We start from the raw sequence: 20,148 nt of genomic DNA on the forward strand, positions 1-20,148 counted from the left end.
AACAATTCTAAATTTGTATGTACCTAATAACGTAGCCTCCAAATCTCCACAAAGCAAAAACTGACAGATCTAAAAGGAGTAAGAGATAAGCCACAATCAACGTTGGAGATTTTTTGTTTTTGTTTTTGTTTCCTCTCACCGTTGTGGCCTCTCCCGTTGCAGAGCACAGGCTCCGGACGCGCAGGCTCAGCGGCCATGGCTCACGGGCCCAGCCACTCCGCGGCATGTGGGATCTTCCCGGACCGGGGCACGAACCCGTGTCCCCTGCATCGGCAGGCGGACTCTCAACCACTGCGCCACCAGGGAAGCCCATGGTTGGAGATTTTTAACTCACCTCTCTCAGTAACTGAGCAAACAGACCCCAAAAATCAATAAAGATATAGAAAATTGGAATGCTACATGAACAAACATCACCTACTTGACATATAGAGAACGCCACAGAATACAACTGCAGTGCACACATTCTTTTCAAGTATAGGTAGAATATTCACAAAAATGACTAAATGCTGGGCTCTAAAGCAAGTCTCAACACATCTCAAAGGTCTGAAATCATACCACGTATGTTCTCTGACCTGCAATTATGCTAGAAACATCAAATGATTTACTAGAAAATGCCACCTGTTTGCTGAGAGGTATACTTGTGAATACCCGATGGGTCAAAGAAGAAATCGTGATGGAAAATAGAAAATGTATTTAGCTGATGATAAAGACAACGCAACTAATAATGTACTTTGATTTTTCGCCTCAACTGAGAGTCAACTGAAGAGGGTAATTTTTCACATTTTCACATTTTGTTTCCTTTCATTCCACAGAAGTCTGAGTCAACTCATTAATTTCCCTGGCCATTCTCTTTCGCTGTCCTTGCTAACAAAACCCTGAAGCCAGCAGATCAACAATGAAATGACGGACGTCTACAAACAAAAGCAATGTCTAAAGAACAATCCCAGGACAGTGGCCGTTAACTACTTACCGCCTTAGATCTGTCACCGGATTTAGGAGAGGTGTTTAACAGCAGCCAGGTTAGCCCACTTGACAATGAAGGTGGATTTAGGGCGCCTAAGAGCAATTACCCAAACTGTTTGGGCTGCAGGATGACTATGTACCTTGTCTGGCCTGCTGTGGAGGCCGGAACACCTAGACTGCTGCACCCAGAGCTCATGGGGCCTGCAGGAGGCCTGCATTCCAAAAACGCCATGTGAAAATAACCCGGAATATGCCTGTAATCCCCAGCTGACCAGCCTTTAGAAACTGCCCTGAGGTATCCTGCTGGGTGGCCACCGGGGTCTGGTGGATCCCCCCGAGGTCACCACTCTTGCCACCCAGCCTTCCACGGGGAGGAGCTGGCCACAGCTCCTGGCAAAAGCCCTTCATTTTTGGATTAGCTGCCCATAACGTAATTCCTCAAACAATATGGGAGTTTGTGGCTTTGGGTGTTGTTCCACTGAAAGCGTACTTTTTTCCGACACGGAGCCCACTGCCAATGACCACCTGCAAGCTCCCATTCATCACCTGAACCAGCCAATTTAATCTGTTCCAACAGGGAAACCAGCACAGAGGAAAGTACCATCCCCGGGCAGAACAGTGCCTGCCAAGTTCTGGCCCAGAGCTGGCTTCTGGGACCGCCTGATAAACTGATAAAATTACTGGTTAATAAGGGATAAACGATGACGGCTGTAATTATCCCAGAGGCACAAACTGCACCTTCACTGCAACCCAAACGGGCTGCGCTGGAGACACACCTGAGCAGTGATGCGGGGGAGGGGACAGGTGAGGGCTGAGGGGCAGGTGAGGGGTGAGGGACAGGTGAGGGACAGGTGAGGGGAAGGTGAGGGCTGAGGGGGCAGGTGAGGGGTGAGGGGGCAGGTGAGGGGTGAGGGGACAGGTGAGGGGTGAGGGGGCAAGTGAGAGGTGAGGGGGCAGGTGAGGGACAGGTGAGGGGCAGGTGAGCGGTGAGGGGGCAGGTGAGGGGTGAGGGGGCAGGTGAGGGGTGAGGGGACAGGTGAAGGGGCAGGTGAGGGGCAGGTGAGGGGCAGGTGAGGGGTGAGGGGGCAGGTGAGGGGCAGGTGAGGGGTGAGGGGGCAGGTGAGAGGTGAGGGGGCAGGTGAGGGACAGGTGAGGGTAAGGTGAGGGGGCAGGTGAGGGGTGAGGGGGCAGGTGAGGGGCAGGTGAGGGGTGAGGGACAGGTGAGGGGTGAGGGGGCAGGTGAGGGGTGAGGGGACAGGTGAGGGGTGAGGGAACAGGTGAGGGGTGAGGGGGCAGGTGAGGGGTGAGGGGGCAGGTGAGGGGTGAGGGGACAGGTGACGGGTGAGGGGGCAGGTGAGGGGCAGGTGAGCGGTGAGGGGGCAGGTGAGGGGTGAGGGGGCAGGTGAGGGGTGAAGGACAGGTGAGGGGTGAGGGGGCAGGTGAGGGGTGAGGGGGCAAGTGAGGGACAGGGGAGGGGCAGGTGAGCGGTGAGGGGGCAGGTGAGGGGTGAGGGAACAGGTGAGGGGTGAGGGGGCAGGTGAGGGGTGAGGGGGCAGGTGAGGGGTGAGGGAACAGGTGAGGGGTGAGGGGGCAGGTGAGGGGTGAGGGGGCAGGTGAGGGGTGAGGGGACAGGTGAGGAGCAGGTGAGGGGTGAGGGACAGGTGAGGGGTGAGGGGACAGGTGAGGGATGAGGGGGCAGGTGAGGTGTGAGGGGGCAGGTGAGGGGTGAGGGGACAGGTGACGGGTGAGGGGGCAGGTGAGGGGCAGGTGAGGGGTTAGGGGACAGGTGAGGGGTAAGGGGGCAGGTGAGGGGTGAGGGGGCAGGTGAGGGGACAGGTGAGGGGTGAGGGGGCAGGTGAGGGGCAGGTGAGGGATGAAGGGACAGGTGAGGGGTGAGGGGGCAGGTGAGGGGTGAGGGGAAGGTGAGGGGTGAGGGGACAAGTGAGGGGTGAGGGGGCAGGTGAGGGGTGAGGGGACAGGTGAGGGGTGAGGGGGCAGGTGAGGGGTGAGGGACAGGTTCGAGAAGAGATGGGGGTCCCGCCTGGGCTCTGAGCCCCCAGCCCCCCCCGGGCAGGGTTAGTCAGGCCTCCCTGGGGCCCCGTCCTCACATCTCTGTTGCCAGGCATTGAGATGGTCACCTCCCCGTCCTTCACACGGGGGACCAGCAGCGGGTGTGGGGAGACAGAAGACACCAGGCTCCCCGCGCATGCGTCGGGAAGGCTAGGCTTCGGGACGGAGCTACGTGAGCCTCTGGCTGCGTCACTCAGGTGCACACCTGCCCTGCGGGTGCCTGGAATGGGACATGGACCTCACTCACCTGGAGATGGAGCCTGGAAGACACGCCCGCCGTGGCCTCCATCAGCACGCCATCCTCCTTCCTGGTCCGGAACATGAGCCCCAGGTACCAGGGCACGGAGATGGTGATGTCCAGGTCGCTCCAGGACACGACGCTCTCCCCGCTGAAGCGCTGGGGGTGGGGCATGACTGTGGACACAGACATGGGGACCTCCCCAAATCAGATGGGCCTCTGAGAATCTTTTTTAGCTGTAGGGGACGGGACAGGCCCCCAAGGAGGGGGAGGGAAGAAACCCTGGGCCTTTCTCATTCTAACTCAAAGGCCAGTCTCAGACTTCCGTTTATACAGCACTAGCCCTCTAAGTCCAGGAGCCGTGGGCTCTGCAAAAGCCCACCCCCCACTAGGGACGCTGGCCACCTTCCTGAGCAGTCAGGCTGAGGCCTGGGGGTTCTCAACCTCGGCCAGTGTACAGTAAGCGGCTCTCAGGCAGAGTGGGACAGCCCAGGACCCCCGGGCCCAGTGGAGGGGCCCTGTGTGCCTGGCCTATCTGTCCCACCCCACACCTGCCAGGTTGGGAGCCCAGGGGTCGTACGGAGGGTGGTCTCCTGGTGGGACCACGTGAGCCTGCAGTGAACCCTGCGCACAGACCTCAACCCTGCAGGCTGACCTGCCCTCAGCCGGTGTCTGGGGTGGATTTCCAAGCCTGAGGCACACAGGCCACTGTGCCTCCGCTCCTGGTGACGGGCACAGAGAGGGGAAGGCTGCGGGCCAGCCGAGGGCTCCCAGATGGTTTGGGGGGGACCAGGGAGGTAGCAACGGGGGGGACCAGCAGCCTCACCCAATCTGTCACACTTGGAAAAACTGTGGACGCCAGACAGACCAGTAGACAGGATGACGCTGGGTCAAACCAGCTTCATCACTTTGCCTCCAGAGTCCCGTGTATCACAGGCGTCGGGGATGGACAGACATCTGGCCCAGCCCAGAATCTCACCCCAGTTCCTCCACGAGGAACGGCACAGTTATCACCACGGGTGTTAAACAGCACAGGGCCTGCCAGGTGGGGACCACCTTTGGGGGCGACTCAGCCCCGTGAGCACCAGCATCTGTTTCCTGCTCTTACGAACCCAAACCCCAGCAGCTGTTTTTTCTGGCACAGCCGTAGCCGGATTCTCGGCCTCCACAACAGGAACTCCATGGGCGTGGACGGCCCCGCCGGCGCTGTGTCCACCCGGGCCTCTGCCCCTCCCTGTGACCTAAGCTTCCCGCACACGGTCATCAGCCGGGGCTGGGCCTAACCTGTCCACAGGGCCGGCACAAGCCCAGTCCACCTGCTGCCCGGAAAACAGACCTTCGGGGCCTTGAAAGGTGCCCAGTGCTTTGTGTCACAAAGAGTCGGGCCCTGGGACTTCCCTGGTGGTCCAGTGGCTAAGACTCTGCATTCCCAATGCAGGGGGCCCAGGTTCGATCCCTGGTCGGGAAACTAGATCCCACATGCTGCAACTAAAGATTCCGCATGCCGCAACTGAAAGACCCAGCACACGGCAACGAAGATCCTGTGTGCTCTCAACAAGACCTGACGCAGCCAAATAAATAAATACATATTTAAAAAAACAAAAACGAAAAAGCGGGCCCTGGCCGGTAACTGTGTCCCGAGCAAGGACTGGGGATGTAATACAATTCCACGTCACGTGTCTCAGCTCCATCACTAACAGCCCTGGGCAGGTGGACCGCCCAGCACAGGTAGGCTGCCCGCTGGCTCCACCCCTTTCACCTGCACTGATGGAACGAACTTTGCTCTCCTCCAGAACGCTCTGTCACAGGTTCCACCTATTTCTGCTTCAATGACTCCTTAGAGAATCTCGGAAAAGCTGTGGCCCCCACCCCCCGAAAAAGTCACACTCGGACCCCCCAGCCCATCCTGTGGGGCACACGGGCCGAGGGGAGGAGCGCCTGACTTCCAAGGAGAGGCCGTGGGTTGCAGGCCAGTGAGCGGCTCCAGACAGGACCTCTCCTGGCCGTTGACTCGCTAATGAGCTCCGGGCATCTCCAAGGTGGATCCGGGGAGCTCACCCAAGCTAATCTGGCCTCAATCTCCCCCTTTTGGTTTACCTTAAAGTGCATCAGTGATTTTTAAATGATGACAGTTATTCAACACTATACTGCTTCAAAATGAATGAATGAATTGTTTAAAACCTGCCAGTATCTACAACTACAGGGGTGGGGTCAGGGGAGAGGCCCAGGCCTTGATGCTCACAACGCAGTCCAGCGGGGAAGCAGGCAGCTGGAGGAGCCCCTGGGATGCCGAGAAGGGGCATGGGGGCGCTGGCCCCGGGGAACTGGCCCTTCGGGCCTCAGGGTGCCCGTGAGGAGGCACACAGCCACCGGGAGGCCCCGCCAGGCCCCACCTCGCATCTCTGCCCCTCATGGACTCCCAACCTCACACTGGTCCTGCTCAGACGAGGGGCTGTGCCCTGCAGACCCGTCCAGGACCCCCAGCCTCTGCTCTAACATCACCCACCATGGTGCCCCCACCAGCCCGCTCCCCACCAGGACCCAGGCCTGGGGACACACATGCCACCAGAGGCTGGCGGCCCCGGGCACCCAGCACCCACTGCCCCAGGCCCTCACCTTGCTCGCAGTTCTTCCCGCCGAAGTGGAGCGGGCACTCACACAGGTACGTGTTCCAGCCGCTGACACAGGTGCCCCCGTTCTGACACCAGGTCCCATCGCAGAAGTTCCTCTGAGCAGCGCAGCCTGGAAACAGAGGGCATGGCGTGGTCTCAGAGTGGGAAACAGGAGCAGAGCGTGACGCAGGGGGACTGCCCCTGTTTCCTAGCACTGACCCACATGCTGGGGAAACACCCCCTGTGGACACAGCCGGAGGCAAGGCGGGCAGGCCTGGGACTCTCTGGGGCTGTCAGAACCTAAGACCTGACATGGCATGGAATGCAGTGCCCATGTCCGGAGACCATGGGCCCCTAGGCCATCCCACCCTCTGGCTCGTGGGATCGTCTGGTGACCGGCTCAAGACCCTGGGGTTGCGTGTCTGGGTCAGCGGCAGGCCCGCCCACAGCTTCACCACCGCTCCAACGCTGCAGGACCCCAGACCCGAGAGCAGCTGGGAGCACACGGCTCAGTCCCCCAGGATGTGGAGGGGGCCCCTCCCGCGTGGCCGCCGCAGCCCCACGATTCCCCGACCATCCTGCCGTACCCGCCCTGGTGCCATTGTTGGCGATGAAGCTGGCCATGTCCACGTTCCTGCCGTCGATGGACAGGTTCCGCATGCAGCCCACAAACTGCCGGTTCTGCACCGGGAAGTCTTCGGGCAGGTTGGGGACACCCCCCAGGAGCAGGGGGCCTGTCAGATCCAGGGACCTGTGGAGGCGACACCAACCTCTGGATGGCCGGGCGGCAAGAGCAGCCCCGACGCTGCCGTAATGTCCCAGGGGCCTCTGCCGCAGGGCACGCTCGTCATCCTGACCGTGAATAATCCAACGGGTGCAGGGGCCAGGGAAGCAGGCGGCCAACAGGCCCAGACACACGTGTCAGATCCTACTTCCGGTGCCACCACCGGCTCGCAGCCTCTCTGTCCCTTGTGTCAGATCCTGACCAACTGGAGGTTTTGGGTGACCGCCCGAGTCCTGACTGCTGGTCGGGCCAGTCCACACCAAAACAGGACGCCACCTTCCTCTGGCCTCTAATGGCCTTGAGGGGCGGTCACAGCAAACTAGAACCCTGGTTCTGCAGGAGCATTGGCATGGCCTTGGGCAAGGAGCTGAACCGCTCCAGGGCACAGCTGTCCCATCAGTAAGATGGACGCATCCCACCTGCATCACAGCTGCGGGGAATCCGATGACAAAGGTGTATTTCACACCAGATGGTCAGGATAGACCAGGTTCTTCTAACTGGTAGGCCAGGTTCTTTGAACTGCAGACCAGGTTCTTCTAAGCTTATTAAACATCCCACCGAAACACAATTAGGGATGAGTCCGGCATGAACCTTTGCTCTGAGATTTAAAGCGGGCATTATAAACTTCCACGTCAGCATTTCTCTGACCTGAGTTAGGATGGGCCCTGGGGACCTCCAGATCCACATGATGACATGGCCACTCTGATCTAATGGAGGGGATTACTGACTGAACACTGAATCACAGGGACCAGCCCTCACTGGAACAAAGTCAGGGATCCTGTGGAGACAGGGCTGGGGATGGCTTCTGGGGTCAGCAAGCCAGCCGTCACTACCCTGGGGATGGCCTGGCCACTACTTTGACAGATGATTCTAAGGGGACTTATTCTAGAAGGTTCTAATGTGTTGGAGGGAAGGGGAGGGAATGTGACTCCAGCCCAGATTGGGGCTGCCAGAGCACCGGGTCCAGAGTGCCCTGTGTCGGGGTCCTGACCTGGGCGACCCCTTTTGGAGCAGTGGCCATGGGGTGTGGACACCAGGGCCCGTCTCCTGGGACACTCACTTTTTAGAGCCACTCTGAGTGCCCTGAGCGGCACAGCTGTAGTTCCCAACGAAGTTGCCAAAGCGCACAGCCACGGCCATGTCACAGTCGTCCACGGTCACCACGGCCACCTTCTCTCCAGACGGCCCGTGGGGCAGGCCCAGGCGGCCGATGTTGGGCTGTGGGAAGAGAAAGCACGGAGCCGTCAGCGTGTTCTCCCACCAGCGTCCCCGACTGATTCCCCAGCCCCTGCACACGCCCCCCGACCCGTGGAGGGTGAGAGGCCCCCTGGCCTCGCGTTGAATGAGTCCCCAAACCAGCTGTACTGGATTAACAGTGAGCCCCCCAAATTTATGTCCTTCCCAGAACCTCAGAATGTGACCTTATTTGGAAATAGGCGTCTTGCAGATGTAATTGTTTAGGATGAAGCCATATCGCAGTAGGATGGACCCTAATCCAACGTGACAGGTGTCCTTATAAGAAAGACACAGAGACAGACACAGGGAGACATCGTGGGACAACTGAGGCAGAGACTGGAGTGATGCTGCCACAGCCAAGGATGCCAGCGCCCCCAGAATCTGCACGAGACGAGAAGGATCCTTCCCTAGAGCCCTCGGGGAGCACAGCCCTGCAGACACCTTCATTTCAGAACTGGGAGAGAATACATTTCTGCTGTTTCAAGCCTCCCAGTTTGTGTATTGTTACAGCAGCCGACACCAAAGCCCCAGGACCCCTCCTTCTGAATACCTGATCCTGCCTGTGAGTCCAAGCACTGGCCGGACCATGTCCACGCACCTCCTCACCAGGTTCCTGCCTGCTCCGTGCTCCTGGGGTGCAGACTGCCCGGCCTGCAGACGGCCCCCTGCCTTCCCCCACCCAGTGTGGTGCCCCCCAACTGGGCCAGGAAGCTGGCGACCCCCGGTACTCACAGTCACTCACTCCTGGGCTCACGCCCTTCCTCACCCTGGGATGACCCTCCAGTCCCTTTTGCTGACCCGAGGTCGACCACCCCTTCTGCCCCCAGACCAAGCCCCCCTTCACCCCCCAGCTTCCCCCCTACGCCCGCCAGATGTCCCTGCGGTTCTCAGGCACTCAGTCTCCCTGCCCAGGGCTGGTTACGAGAATCCCTCTGGGATCAGTGACACAGGGTGCAGCATGCCCACTTCTGGAAGAAGCAGGCTCCCCTCTTAAGGAGGCTGTGGTTCGCATCCAGGGATCGACCCCCTCTCCCCAGGCAACCCGCCTGTCGCGGGCATCCCTCTCTATTCTCCTGGCTGCCCTTTGAGAACACCGAGCACATCCGCCCCGATGGCCCTCAGACCCCTTCTAGCAGTGGAGGTGGAGCCACGTAATGCGGGGTAGGCTCAACGTTCCAGACGCTCAGCCAGGCCCCTGAACTTCTTTCCCCATCTGTACGACCTGGATAACAAGACCTGCATTCTGTGAGGTGGCCTGTTGGTGAACCCAGATGGTGCACGTGAAGGGCCACCAAGCCTCACCATCCGCACCCAACACGCAGTGGCCCCCTTCCTCCCCACGGAGAGAACACTTTCTCCCAGTCCCGGCAGGGCCGTCCCATCACCCATACAAACAAGGGCCTAGTGCCTCCACGTGACGGCTCTGGGGTCAGGTCGAGTTTATAGCTTGATGCAATTTGATGCTTCTTTACAATAATATTAGAAACGGGGAGGTGTAAAAACATAGGGAATTTAATTAAATCATCCTCAAGGTCTTTAAACAGGGAAATAACAACTGCACAATTCATTCCAAACCATCAGTTTTTCAATAGGAACAAGGAAGTATCCATTTGATTGAGGACCCTGGGCTGAAAGGCAGGACGTGGAGCTTTTGGTAACGGGAGCTCAGCCAGGAAGCCAAGTTGTGTGACTTCAGGAGGCCCCACTCACCCTGGCGGCGTGCCCTGGAGTTGTGCAGTGCACAGCCCGCACCACCGTACCTGGCAACCCCAGCTGGGCCTTCTGCTCCCCCTTGGCCAACCATCTGACCTGGACGAGGCTATCACTATATCTCGGTCTCTGTGTACAGGATAAGGATTTAACGTTAGAATACCATCCTCTCTGTGTTACAGGGACTTGGAGGGTGACATCAACATCAGACACAGGAGTCTCCCTCAAACCCTTCTCAGGTAAATCCGAGGGAGGCTTTTACCCTGCCTCCTGACATTCCAGCTCACGGATAATCCTTTCCATTATTCTTTTACGTCAGTTGATGGGATCACAAGGTCGGCCAAGCTATATCCTTAAAGATTTCACCTCTGGTTAAGCAACAGTTAGGCACGTATAAGAAGTCGTCTGTTTTCTCCCTCTGTAATAGCAGCCCGCATTAGAGAACACGTCCAAGTGCTCGTTATGGGATGCCTAAGTATTAGGTGCGAGCCGGGCGAAAGAACCGTCCCTGAGCTGCACGAGCCCCCTGTTATCTTTACAACTTATCATTTACATTTTTGGGGATGGGTGTGAGCCTTCCAGAGGAAGGACACAAACAGCGTTTATACTTGGGAGGCTTTACTGAAACGAAGCTGCTGTTTGCACAGCTGCAGTTGTTGTAAACGGTTCCTCATAATCAACAGCTCAGAGCCACGGGATTCAAGCAGAAGCAGCGAGGAAAATTGGAGGTGAAAGACAAAAAAAAAAAAAAATCAGCATTTGTATTTACAGCAGCACTTACTGACTTGAGACAGCCCACTGGTAAGACAGATTTCAGAGTCTGGCGTTACTGCATTAAAGCAGCAAGTGTGACTTTCGGGAAAACAAACATCACCCAATGCCTGCTTCTTGCTTCGTGCTCCCAGATCCACCAGCCATTGGGTCAAAAGAGGCGGCCCTTTGGACCACAGAACCAAGCATTCTTAGAGTGAGAACCAAAAGTACCGGCAGGAGAGACGCACAGGGAGGTACTGGGGAGAAGGAACGACGCCCGAGGGCCGGTTTCTGGCTCCGCAGAGCACCCTGCCGCCCCACCCCTGCTCACGCTGCCCCAGAACGAGCTTAACCACATGCCAACTGTCCACGTGTGGTCAGGATCACCAAGAGAACAAGAAGGGAGCACGGGCAAAGGCCGTAGGTAACAGGAAACAGTGCTGCAGGTGACCCAGGATACACAGATGGGGGTCCTCAGAGAGATAACCAGGCCCACCACATGACCCAGGACCCCACTCCCAGGAATAGACCCCGAGAACTGAACACAGGGGCTCAAAAACTTGTTCACAAATGTTCATAGTAGCACTAGTCACCGTAGCTAAAAGGTAAAACCACCCAAAAGTCCATCAACAAATGAAGGGGTAAACAGAATGTGGTAAATCCATTCAGTGGAATAGACCATTATTCAGCCATAAAAAAGAATGAAATACTGGTTATTTCTACAATGTGGATGAACCTCCAAAACATCACGCCAAGCGAAAGAAGCCTGTCACAAAAGGTCACATGTTGTATCATCCAATTCATATAACGTGCCCAGAATAGGCAAATACATAGACAGAAAGTAGACGAGGGATTCCCAGGGGCCCGGGTGGTGGGGGAATGGGGAGGGACCGCTAACGGGCACAGAGGTTCCATTTAGGGCGATGAAAGTGTCTCAGATCAACAGACAGAGGTGGTTGGTTGCACTAAATTATTCATTTTACGTGGTTCATTTTATGTGAATTTCACCTCAATAATAATAAAAAAAAAATTGGATGGGCATCCACCATTCACAGTTCCCCCGGCCACTTTCTACCTGGACATTTGAGAAACTCCTTCCCCATTTTTATCTGTAAAATGGGGAGAAACTACGTCCCACTGCCTTCCTGTCAAGGCTCACAAGTACGAACAGGCAAAAAGAGCAGTGAACGTTCTCCGTCAGGGTCGGGAGGTGTGCGTGTGAGGACACGGCCAGCCTGACTCGATGGGGGCGGGGACGAAGACCCCAGCAGGTGTGTTTGATCTGGGTTCAGCTCATCTGTTTTTTTTGTTTGTTTGTTTGTGTTTTTTTGCGGTACGCGGGCCTCTCACTGCTGTGGCCTCTCCCGTTGCGGAGCACAGGCTCTGGATGCCCAGGCTCAGCGGCCATGGCTCACGGGCCCAGCCGCTCCGCGGCACGTGGGATCCTCCCGGACCGGGGCATGAACCCATGTCCCCTGCATCGGCAGGCAGACTCTCAACCACTGCACCACCAGGGAAGCCCAGCTCATCTGTTTTTGATGAGGGAAGACAAAGCATAGCTGCATGGCCGGCAGGTGGGACGAAGGCCGGGCGGGAAAGGAATCAGGAGGATCGGGAGATGTGCACGGTGCGCGGCTCAGGTCCGCACGCCCACCCCGCGTGTCTGCAAGAGGGAAGGGATGTGAGCGCGCTGAGGGGGAGATCTGGGGCTGGTGACGAGAAGGCCCGTGAGGCTCTGTGGGCATGGGTGGGGAGGAACGAAGAATAAAAAGCAAGACGAAATGAACTGCCCCTTCATATTTCTAAGATGAATTTTTAAGTTTGCACAAAAGAAGACAGTCCAGGAATAAAGGGGCCACATGGCAGTTATATGAGGATCGTCTCAATTCTCGAGTTAGAGGGGCACTGGGCACAGGACGAGCGAAGGCCCGAGTCCCTGTACCTCCCCATCCCGGCCGGGGGACCCCTGCCCCCACTCACCCCCAGCCCCGCCCTGTAGCAGCCCGGCGTGGACACCCAGGGGCCGAGCAAAGCCGGCACAAGATCCAAGAAATGGAGGCACAGGCCAGCCGGCAGGGCCCGCAGGTGGTGCCGTCAACACCGCTCCACGTGCACAGGCTGCCCTGAACAGAACCTGCCACGGGGCAGGCGGAATCGGGGCCACCGAGGACACACCCGCCATGCCCATCCCTGCCGCCACCTGAGAAAAACCCTGAAGGACCCCGTGTGTGCTTCGGGGGAACCAAAACAACAAGCTTTCTTTGCAAATCTGTGCAGATCTGGGTTCCTGGCTCTCGGCAAATGGGCCCAAAGTCATCACTTGCGGGCCAGCCCTTTTTATTTCCCTCCAGCTTATTTCTACTCCCTGTGCAGCCCCTCTCCTGGCATTTCCATTTAGAGGCTCCAGGGCAGCCCGTGGGGATTGTTTGTGAGCACAAAAGCGCTTGGTCCTTACGAAGCGCTCACATTTCTACAGCCTTTTAACCTTCTGCAGACAACTCCTCATCGGGGAGGCGGATGGGGGTTCAGTTTCAAATGCTGGAAGGAGGCGTAGGGGGGCCTCGAAACCAGACACCAGGAGGGGCAAGTCTTGGGAACAAAATGGATTCACACTCTGTGTCAGAAATGATTAACCAACATTCGTATCAAAGAATTCACAGATGGCTGGGCTTCAGGAATGTCACAGAGTCCAAAGGCAGCCTTGAACGTGTACCATGAGGTTCGGACCCGCCGGGTGGGCTAGCTGAATGCAGCCCACGGGCTGACAGCCGCACCAAGAAATGTGGGTGAGACACCCCGCTGGTCCTGGCACAGAGGTGATGAGACCCTCCTCCGAAGCAGGCGTGGTGTCTCTCTGAAGCTAAGAGATAAGAGGAAAAGACATCCAGACACACAGGCTTCCAGGGTCCAAACCAAATTCCCAAGGAGCCTCTTCCACAAGGACTTTGCTGGAACTCAAACAGCAGATCAAGGTACTGCGTCCCCGGGGGCCCATGGCGCTCCCACTTGTGGGCAGGTCACAGGATGTTCTAGTGGACACTCTGACCCTCAGCTTCCCCGCCTGTAACACTCAGGGGTGAATCCCCTCCGGCTCCCCAGGCAGGCCGCGGCCTCTCTCAGACCCCTGCTTCCAGAACCCCCGCCCACTGATCAGGCCTCCACCAGGTGCTTTGGACGCCACGATGCAACAGATTTAAGTCCACATCTCTATTTTTTTTTTTTTTTTTTTTTTGCGGTACGCGGGCCTCTCACTGCTGTGGCCTCTCCCGTTGGGGAGCACAGGCTCCAGATGCGCAGGTCCAGTGGCCATGGCTCACGGGCCCAGCCGCTCCGCGGCATGTGGGATCTTCCCGGACCGGGGCACGAACCCGCATCCCCTGCATCGGCAGGTGGATTCTTAACCACTGTGCCACCAGGGAAGCCCAAGTCCACATTTCTTATGGGAAGGGATTCACCCCCAACGCCACCCAGGCAAGGAGCAGAGAAGGAAGGTAGGAAAGACAGATTAAGGGACGTGGCAGATTTTTCCTGACACTCCAACCAACTGCCAACCCCTCGCCCCTTCTGATTGTTCTGGGGGCACCTACATCTCAACTTGCCCTGCTCCCCCCGAATGAAGTGTCTGCAGCGAGGATCTCGCCTGCCCACTCGCACGGAATCCCAGGCCCCGGGACAGCACGTCACGGCACGAGGAATGGGCGCCACCCACCCACATCGGGTTTACCTGCACCCCGATCTGCCACGCTGCAAAGGCTACACTGACCAGTCCGGCTCCTCCAGGGCAGTGGAACTGCCAGACAGCTTTGGAACTCGGCACGGGACTTGAAGTCTCCATATGGACAAAATGGCTTGTCCAACGGGAACCAGACTGCCCCTCGGTGTGGAGCTGCGGCAAGCCGCCCAGGGCCGGGAAGTGGTTCATCCCCTTGCCTGCATTTTCCATGGGGGGTTGGGGCCTCTTCAGCAGCATCAAGAAGTCATTCCACGGCTTCCCTGGTGGCTCAGTGGTTAAGAATCTGCCTGCCGATGCAGGGGACATGGGTTCGAGCCCTGATCCGGGAAGATCCCACATGCCACGGAGCAACTAAGCCTGTGCACCACAACTACTGAGCCTGCGCTCTAGAGCCCGCGAGCCACAACTACTGAGCCCGTGTGCCACAACTATTGAAGCCCACGCGCCTAGAGCCTGTGCTCTGCAGCAAGAGAAGGCACCGCAGTGAGAAGCCCACGCACCGCAACAAAGAGTAGCCCCTGCTCGCCACAACTAGAGAAAGCCCGCGCACAGCAACAAAGACCCAACACAGCCATAAATAAATAAATAAATAAAATAAATGGGGAAAAAAAAAGTCATTCCATGGGAAAAAATACATGCAAACGATGAGACTGACAAGGGCTTAATTTCCGAAGTACACAGACAGCTCATACAACTCAATAGCAAAAGAACAAACAACCCAATCGAAAAATGGGCAGAAGACGTAAATAGACATTTCTCCTAAGAAGACATACAGATGGCCAAGAGGCACATGAAAAGATGCTCAGCATCGCTGATCATCAGAGAAATGCAAATCAAAACTACAGTGAGGTACCACCTCACACTGGTCAGAATGGCCATCATTAAAGAGTCTACAAATAGCAAATGCTGGAGAGGGTCCATATGATCCAGCAATCCCACTCCTGGGCATATATCCGGACAAAACTATCATTCAAAAAGATACATGCGCCCCTATGTTCATAGCAGCACTATTCACAATAGCCAAGACATGGAAGCAACCTAAATGTCCATCAACAGAAAAATGGATAAAGAAGATGTGATACGTATATACGATGGAATACTACTCAGCCATGAAAAAGAATGAAATAACGCCATTTGCAGCGACATGGATGCAACTAGCGATTATCATGCTAAGAGAAGTGAGTCAGACAAAAAAACACCATATGATATCAATTATATGTGGAATCTAAAATATGACACAAATGAACCTATCTATGAAACAGAAACAGACTCGCAGACATAAGAACAGACTTGTGGTTGCCAAGGGGGAGGGGGTTGGGGGAGGGATGAACTGGGAGTTTGGGGTTAGCAGGTGCAAACTATTATATATAGAACGGATGGACAGCAAGGTCCTCCTGTTTAGCACAGGGAAAACGATATTCAGTGTCCTGGGATAAACGATAATGGAAAAAATATGAAAAAGAATATATACGTATAACTGAATCACTTTGCTGTATGGCAGAAATTAAACACAACACTGTAAATCAACTATACTTCAATAAAGTTTTTTTAAAAAAGAAGTCATTCTGCCATCTTCAGTCAATGAAATTGACAGAAGCCCAGAGTTCCCCCAGATTAAGCCGTAAACAGATTTATTTCTTGAGTTTAACATTAAGACTTAAGCCCAGGCCTTCTTGACCTTTTTCCTTTAAGACATGGGACGCCTACATCCTAGGAGGGACAGAGCAACTGCTTCGGGTGTGGGCAGCAAACCACTGCATGTAAGCCTGACCGGGCCACCAGGTGGGCCACTTACGGGCCCCCGGGTAGGGCAGACATCCCTGGCTGAGGGGGCAGGTGCTCCTCACTCCCCCCCTGCCAGTGCCCTGGGGCAGGGGACGCACTGCTGAGCCGGGCAGCCTCTCCTAGAGAGTGGCTCAGTTCACAGCTCCCACCTCCAGGGTCATTTGGAAGAGTGGACCTGAGCCCCTTTGCAGAGTCCCTGCTGCTGGGCTGGCTGTCACACCAATGCGGGTGAGGGCCTAAGGCTGGCAGGGGACGGGGGACAGCAGTGTCCAGAGCCTCCAAGGAGCATCACCTCCCAAAGGCCAAGAGGTCACATCCCGACCCCACTTAGGAAAGTTACATGACTCCCCCCGCCCCCCGCGCCAGATTCAGCTGTAATGTGGAGCAAAAACGGCACCTCCCTTGTGGGGTTAAATGCATACAGACGTGTGTGAGGGGAACATTCCATGAAGTTTGCTACTGCCGTGTTACTGCTAAGAAAGACAGGAAGAAAGCCAAAATACACGCAAATGGCTATTCTCCCTGTATTTTTGCTGTCTTATTTTCCTATACTAAAAATACACAGTTTCTTTTACATCTCTAAAGAACAAAGGAGCAATTAGCAGCCAGTGCGTCACTGCATCTTCGTGGCAGCCTCAGCTCCTTCTCCAGGGCTCAAACACAGAGCCACCTGCAGCTCTGAGTCCTCCATGTGTTCAGTTATCCAAGAAAATACTGGCCTGTGGGGACGGACTCTTTTTATTTGGGGAGCGTTAAAGAGAAAATATTTTTAACAAGGGTCAGAACCAACTGGTCACCTTAAAACAAATCACAGCAGAGCCTGCTGTTCCTCAGGCAAGGAGGTTACCCAATTCCTGACAACTGGCCACAGGTCAAAGGAGGTGCTTTTCTGATGGTCGCATGATAGGCTCAGACATGGAAGAACCGAGGGCTGGGAGGCGGAGATCCACCGAGCGTTGTCTCTGTGCTCCGCACAGTGTATAAATAAGCATCTCCTAACAGCCCCAGTGATCTCCGGGGGGATGACTTTTGCTCTGCAAAAGATCCATGAGGCAAGGTGCAAGCCCCTCACTGGGCCCGGCCCCTCACCAGACAAAGCTCTGGAGTCGGTGAAAGGGAGCCAGGAGCCCCTCAGCTGCTGTCCCTGCTGGGCTGGCCGTCGGTGTCAGGTCCCCTGTCTGTGGCCACCTGGCCAGGCAGGCTCCCCAGGTTTTCTGGAACCCAGGAGTTTATGCAGATTTGCGTGGAGGGAGTCTTCTCCAATGCCAGATGAAGGGCTCAAGATGGGGTTCTTTCAGTTTTAACAGCACCTTCTTGGAAAGCTGGGGTAACACATTCCTTCTTTTGGGGGCTCTGTGGACAAGAAGTTCCTTGGCACAAAGTGGGAGACCCTTAGGCATCCCATGAGAAGCTCACGTCCCTGCACTCGTAGGGCCTATGAATCTGACCGTCGGCTACTTCCAGCTGGACCAGAGATGGGGAAGGGGCACCCGAGCAGCTGCCCCTGGGGTACTCCGCTTGCCTCGGGGACTGGCACCTGCGAGTGCCTCCTGGGGTCGCAGAGATGGACCCTCTGGGCTCAGCCCACACAGTCCTGGGAGAGGAAGGACAGGGACTTCAGCAATGACAAAGTCACTCTGGGCTACGAGGGTTCACGGGTCACAGGCCATCTTTTCAGAAAACCTCCTCGGACAAAGGGAGAAAGGCTTTCAGGAAACGTGCACAGGGACTTCCCTGGTGGTGAAGTGGTTAAGACTCCACACTCTCAATGCAGGGGGCCCGGGTTCGAGCCCCAGGCAGGGAACTAGATCCCATATGTATGTGGCAACTAAGAGTTCACACGCCACAACTAAGGAGCCCATGTGTCGCAACTAAGAGTTCACATGCCACAACTAAGGAGCCCATGTGCCGCAACTAAGGAGCCAGTGTGCCACAACTAAGGAGCCCACCTGCCACAACTAAGAGCCGGCACAACCAAATAAATAAATAAATATAAAAAAAGAAGAAGAAAAAAGAAACGTGCACACTCACCAGTACTCACTCCTATGTGTGCGTGCACACCCCGCCTGCTCCTGCTGGGACCCTAAGAGGCTCTTCTCTGTCCCCAGACTCTGGACAGCGGCAAAGACCCCCAGACCCTCAGCTTCTCCCTACAGACCCGCAGGACCTCCCACTCGCCTCCATCCCCTTTCTGACCAGCCTCCCCAGCCCCAGCCCCATCTGCAGGCCTCGAGGCTGCCCTGCTGAGAATCCATCTGTGATGAAGGTGGAAATGGGGGGGGTTTGCCGAGTTGGTGGGGAGGAAGCACGGACGAGGCTGGAAAGGCTGGGAAGGTAGGGGAGAGGGACGGTCACAGCAGGACGGCACCAGCGGGGGACAGCTGCCCGCCCGCAGCTCCATCCAGCCCTGGCTCTGTCCCTCCGTGTCCCCCTCCCAGGGCGGACGTGAGGACCTCGTGGTAACGTGCTGGTCCCGGGGAAGGCGGGAGGCGTGGGGGGCAGCACCTCATTGCAGAGTGTTGCAGGCCAGTGAGAGGGGGTGAGCTGGGCACCCTGGGTGTGACACGGATGGCAGGTGGGGGAGCACGGCCACCAGACAGGGAGCCACCGTGAAGTCGGTGGTGCCCCAGGCTGCAGAAGACTTTCCGTAACAGGCGTGGAGCAGGGGCCCAGGGTGGGGCTGTGTGCGTCCCGGGGAGTAATTCTGTTTCCATAGCAGGTGACTCTGCCATCTGATGGGGCCGTGTTTGGAAAGGAAGCAGGCGACCGTCCCAGCTCCCTGGGCCGCCAGCAGGCAGGCACCCCACCCCCTTGGGGACCGTGGGCTGGGCTCCCACTACAGTTATGGGAGCATTGATGTTGGACGACCCATGGGCCCAGACACAACAGAAGCCATTTCCCATCCCGAGAAACTGGCCAAGGAAGCAGGAAACGCAGCCAGGGAGAAACAAAACGATTCACACCCCAGACTGGGGACTTGAACTTGAATGGGTGAACCTGCCCAGTGGGAAATGAGCACGTGCGGGGCATCCCACAGACTCCTCTGCAACACGTCCATGATGGCGCCCCCCATCGGGGGAGGAGCAAGGCTAAGCAGACCCTGCTGCAGACGCGGGGACAGTAATTAGCCTGCCTGGGTACCTCCTCCATCACAAAGGCTTGACGGACTTGGCAAACGCTCACCTACGCTTTAAAACAGTTTAGCCTCCTTATCTTGTACATTCTTTATTTTTATTTATTTATTTATCCAACGCTTGGTGAATTCTGCTTCAGAATGATAGGAAGAGCTGACGTTGAAGGATCAAAAAGCGACGTCGCTATGGACGCTTGGCCGCCACAAGCCAGTTATCCCTGTGGTAACTTTTCTGACACCTTCTGCTTAAAAGGATCGTGAGGCCCCGCTTTCACGGTCTGTATTCATACTGAAAATCAAGATCAAGCGAGCTTTTGCCCTTCTGCTCCACGGGAGGTTTCTGTCCTCCCTGAGCTCGCCTTAGGACACCTGCGTTACCGTTTGACAGGTGTACCGCCCTACATTCTTTAAATCAAATGATTTTCTAAGCAAAGAATTTAAATGAAGAAAACAAAAACGGTTCATGACCCCATCACCCAGATGACTCTTGCTGTATTCTTTAATAAAACATGAAACACGTAAAGTATCGCAGAAAGGTACAAAATGAACATGAAAGCCGCCTCCTTTCTCATCAACCTTAATCCCAAAGGTATCCACGTGCAGCAGACTGTTTGCAAAAAGAGCTGCAACAATGCCTCCTGGCACCGAATCACAGGAATAACAAATATCTGATGTTTTAAGCTACCGCGCTTGTGATGGTTTATGACCCAGCACAGCTATCTGATGTGTGCTGTCGATGGATTTGTTTTGCGGGGAGGACGATGCCCTTCAGAAAAAAATTTGCATATGGCAGCACACATTTGTGTACCTTTCAAAGTTCTTTTAATTAAGTTCTTGAGTTAATTTTAGATGCACATGCAATTCTAAAACATAACAGAGATCCGATGTGCCCTTTACCCAGTTTCCACCAATGGTAAACATCCTGCAAGTGAGAGTATAACATCACAGCCCAGATGTGGACGCTGATACCGTCAGGATGTAGAACATTCCATCACCAACAGGACCCCACCTGTTGCCCTTTCACAGCCACACCCACTTCCCTCCCACCCCCACCCCAGGCAACCACTCATCTGTTCTCCAATTCTGTCATTCAAGAATGTTATACAGGGACTTCCCTGGTGGCACAATGGT

General features: G+C 56.0%; 1 protein-coding gene across 5 annotated transcripts in view; it reads right to left on the minus strand.

The window, feature by feature from the left end:
* CELSR1 (cadherin EGF LAG seven-pass G-type receptor 1) overlaps nucleotides 1-20,148 on the minus strand; it is a 159,744-nt gene that overhangs the window by 50,162 nt on the left and 89,434 nt on the right. For all 5 annotated transcript variants that reach the window (XR_016395084.1, XR_016395085.1, XM_089921461.1 and 2 more), the window contains exons 6-9: nucleotides 7,728-7,885; nucleotides 6,471-6,634; nucleotides 5,888-6,013; nucleotides 3,281-3,447 (exon numbers count right to left, since the gene is read on the minus strand). Coding sequence is in view for 3 of the 5 variants with exons in the window: in XM_089921461.1 (XP_089777587.1) it covers nucleotides 3,281-3,447; nucleotides 5,888-6,013; nucleotides 6,471-6,634; nucleotides 7,728-7,885 (615 nt within the window). In the remaining 2 variants the exon portion in view is untranslated. The remainder of the gene's footprint in view (nucleotides 1-3,280; nucleotides 3,448-5,887; nucleotides 6,014-6,470; nucleotides 6,635-7,727; nucleotides 7,886-20,148) is intronic.

This window comes from Delphinapterus leucas, chromosome 11 (assembly GCF_059928025.1).
Source record: "Delphinapterus leucas isolate spDelLeu-1000000601 "Yukka" chromosome 11, BTC_Dleu_Yukka2, whole genome shotgun sequence".
Taxonomy (NCBI): Eukaryota; Metazoa; Chordata; class Mammalia; order Artiodactyla; family Monodontidae; genus Delphinapterus; species Delphinapterus leucas.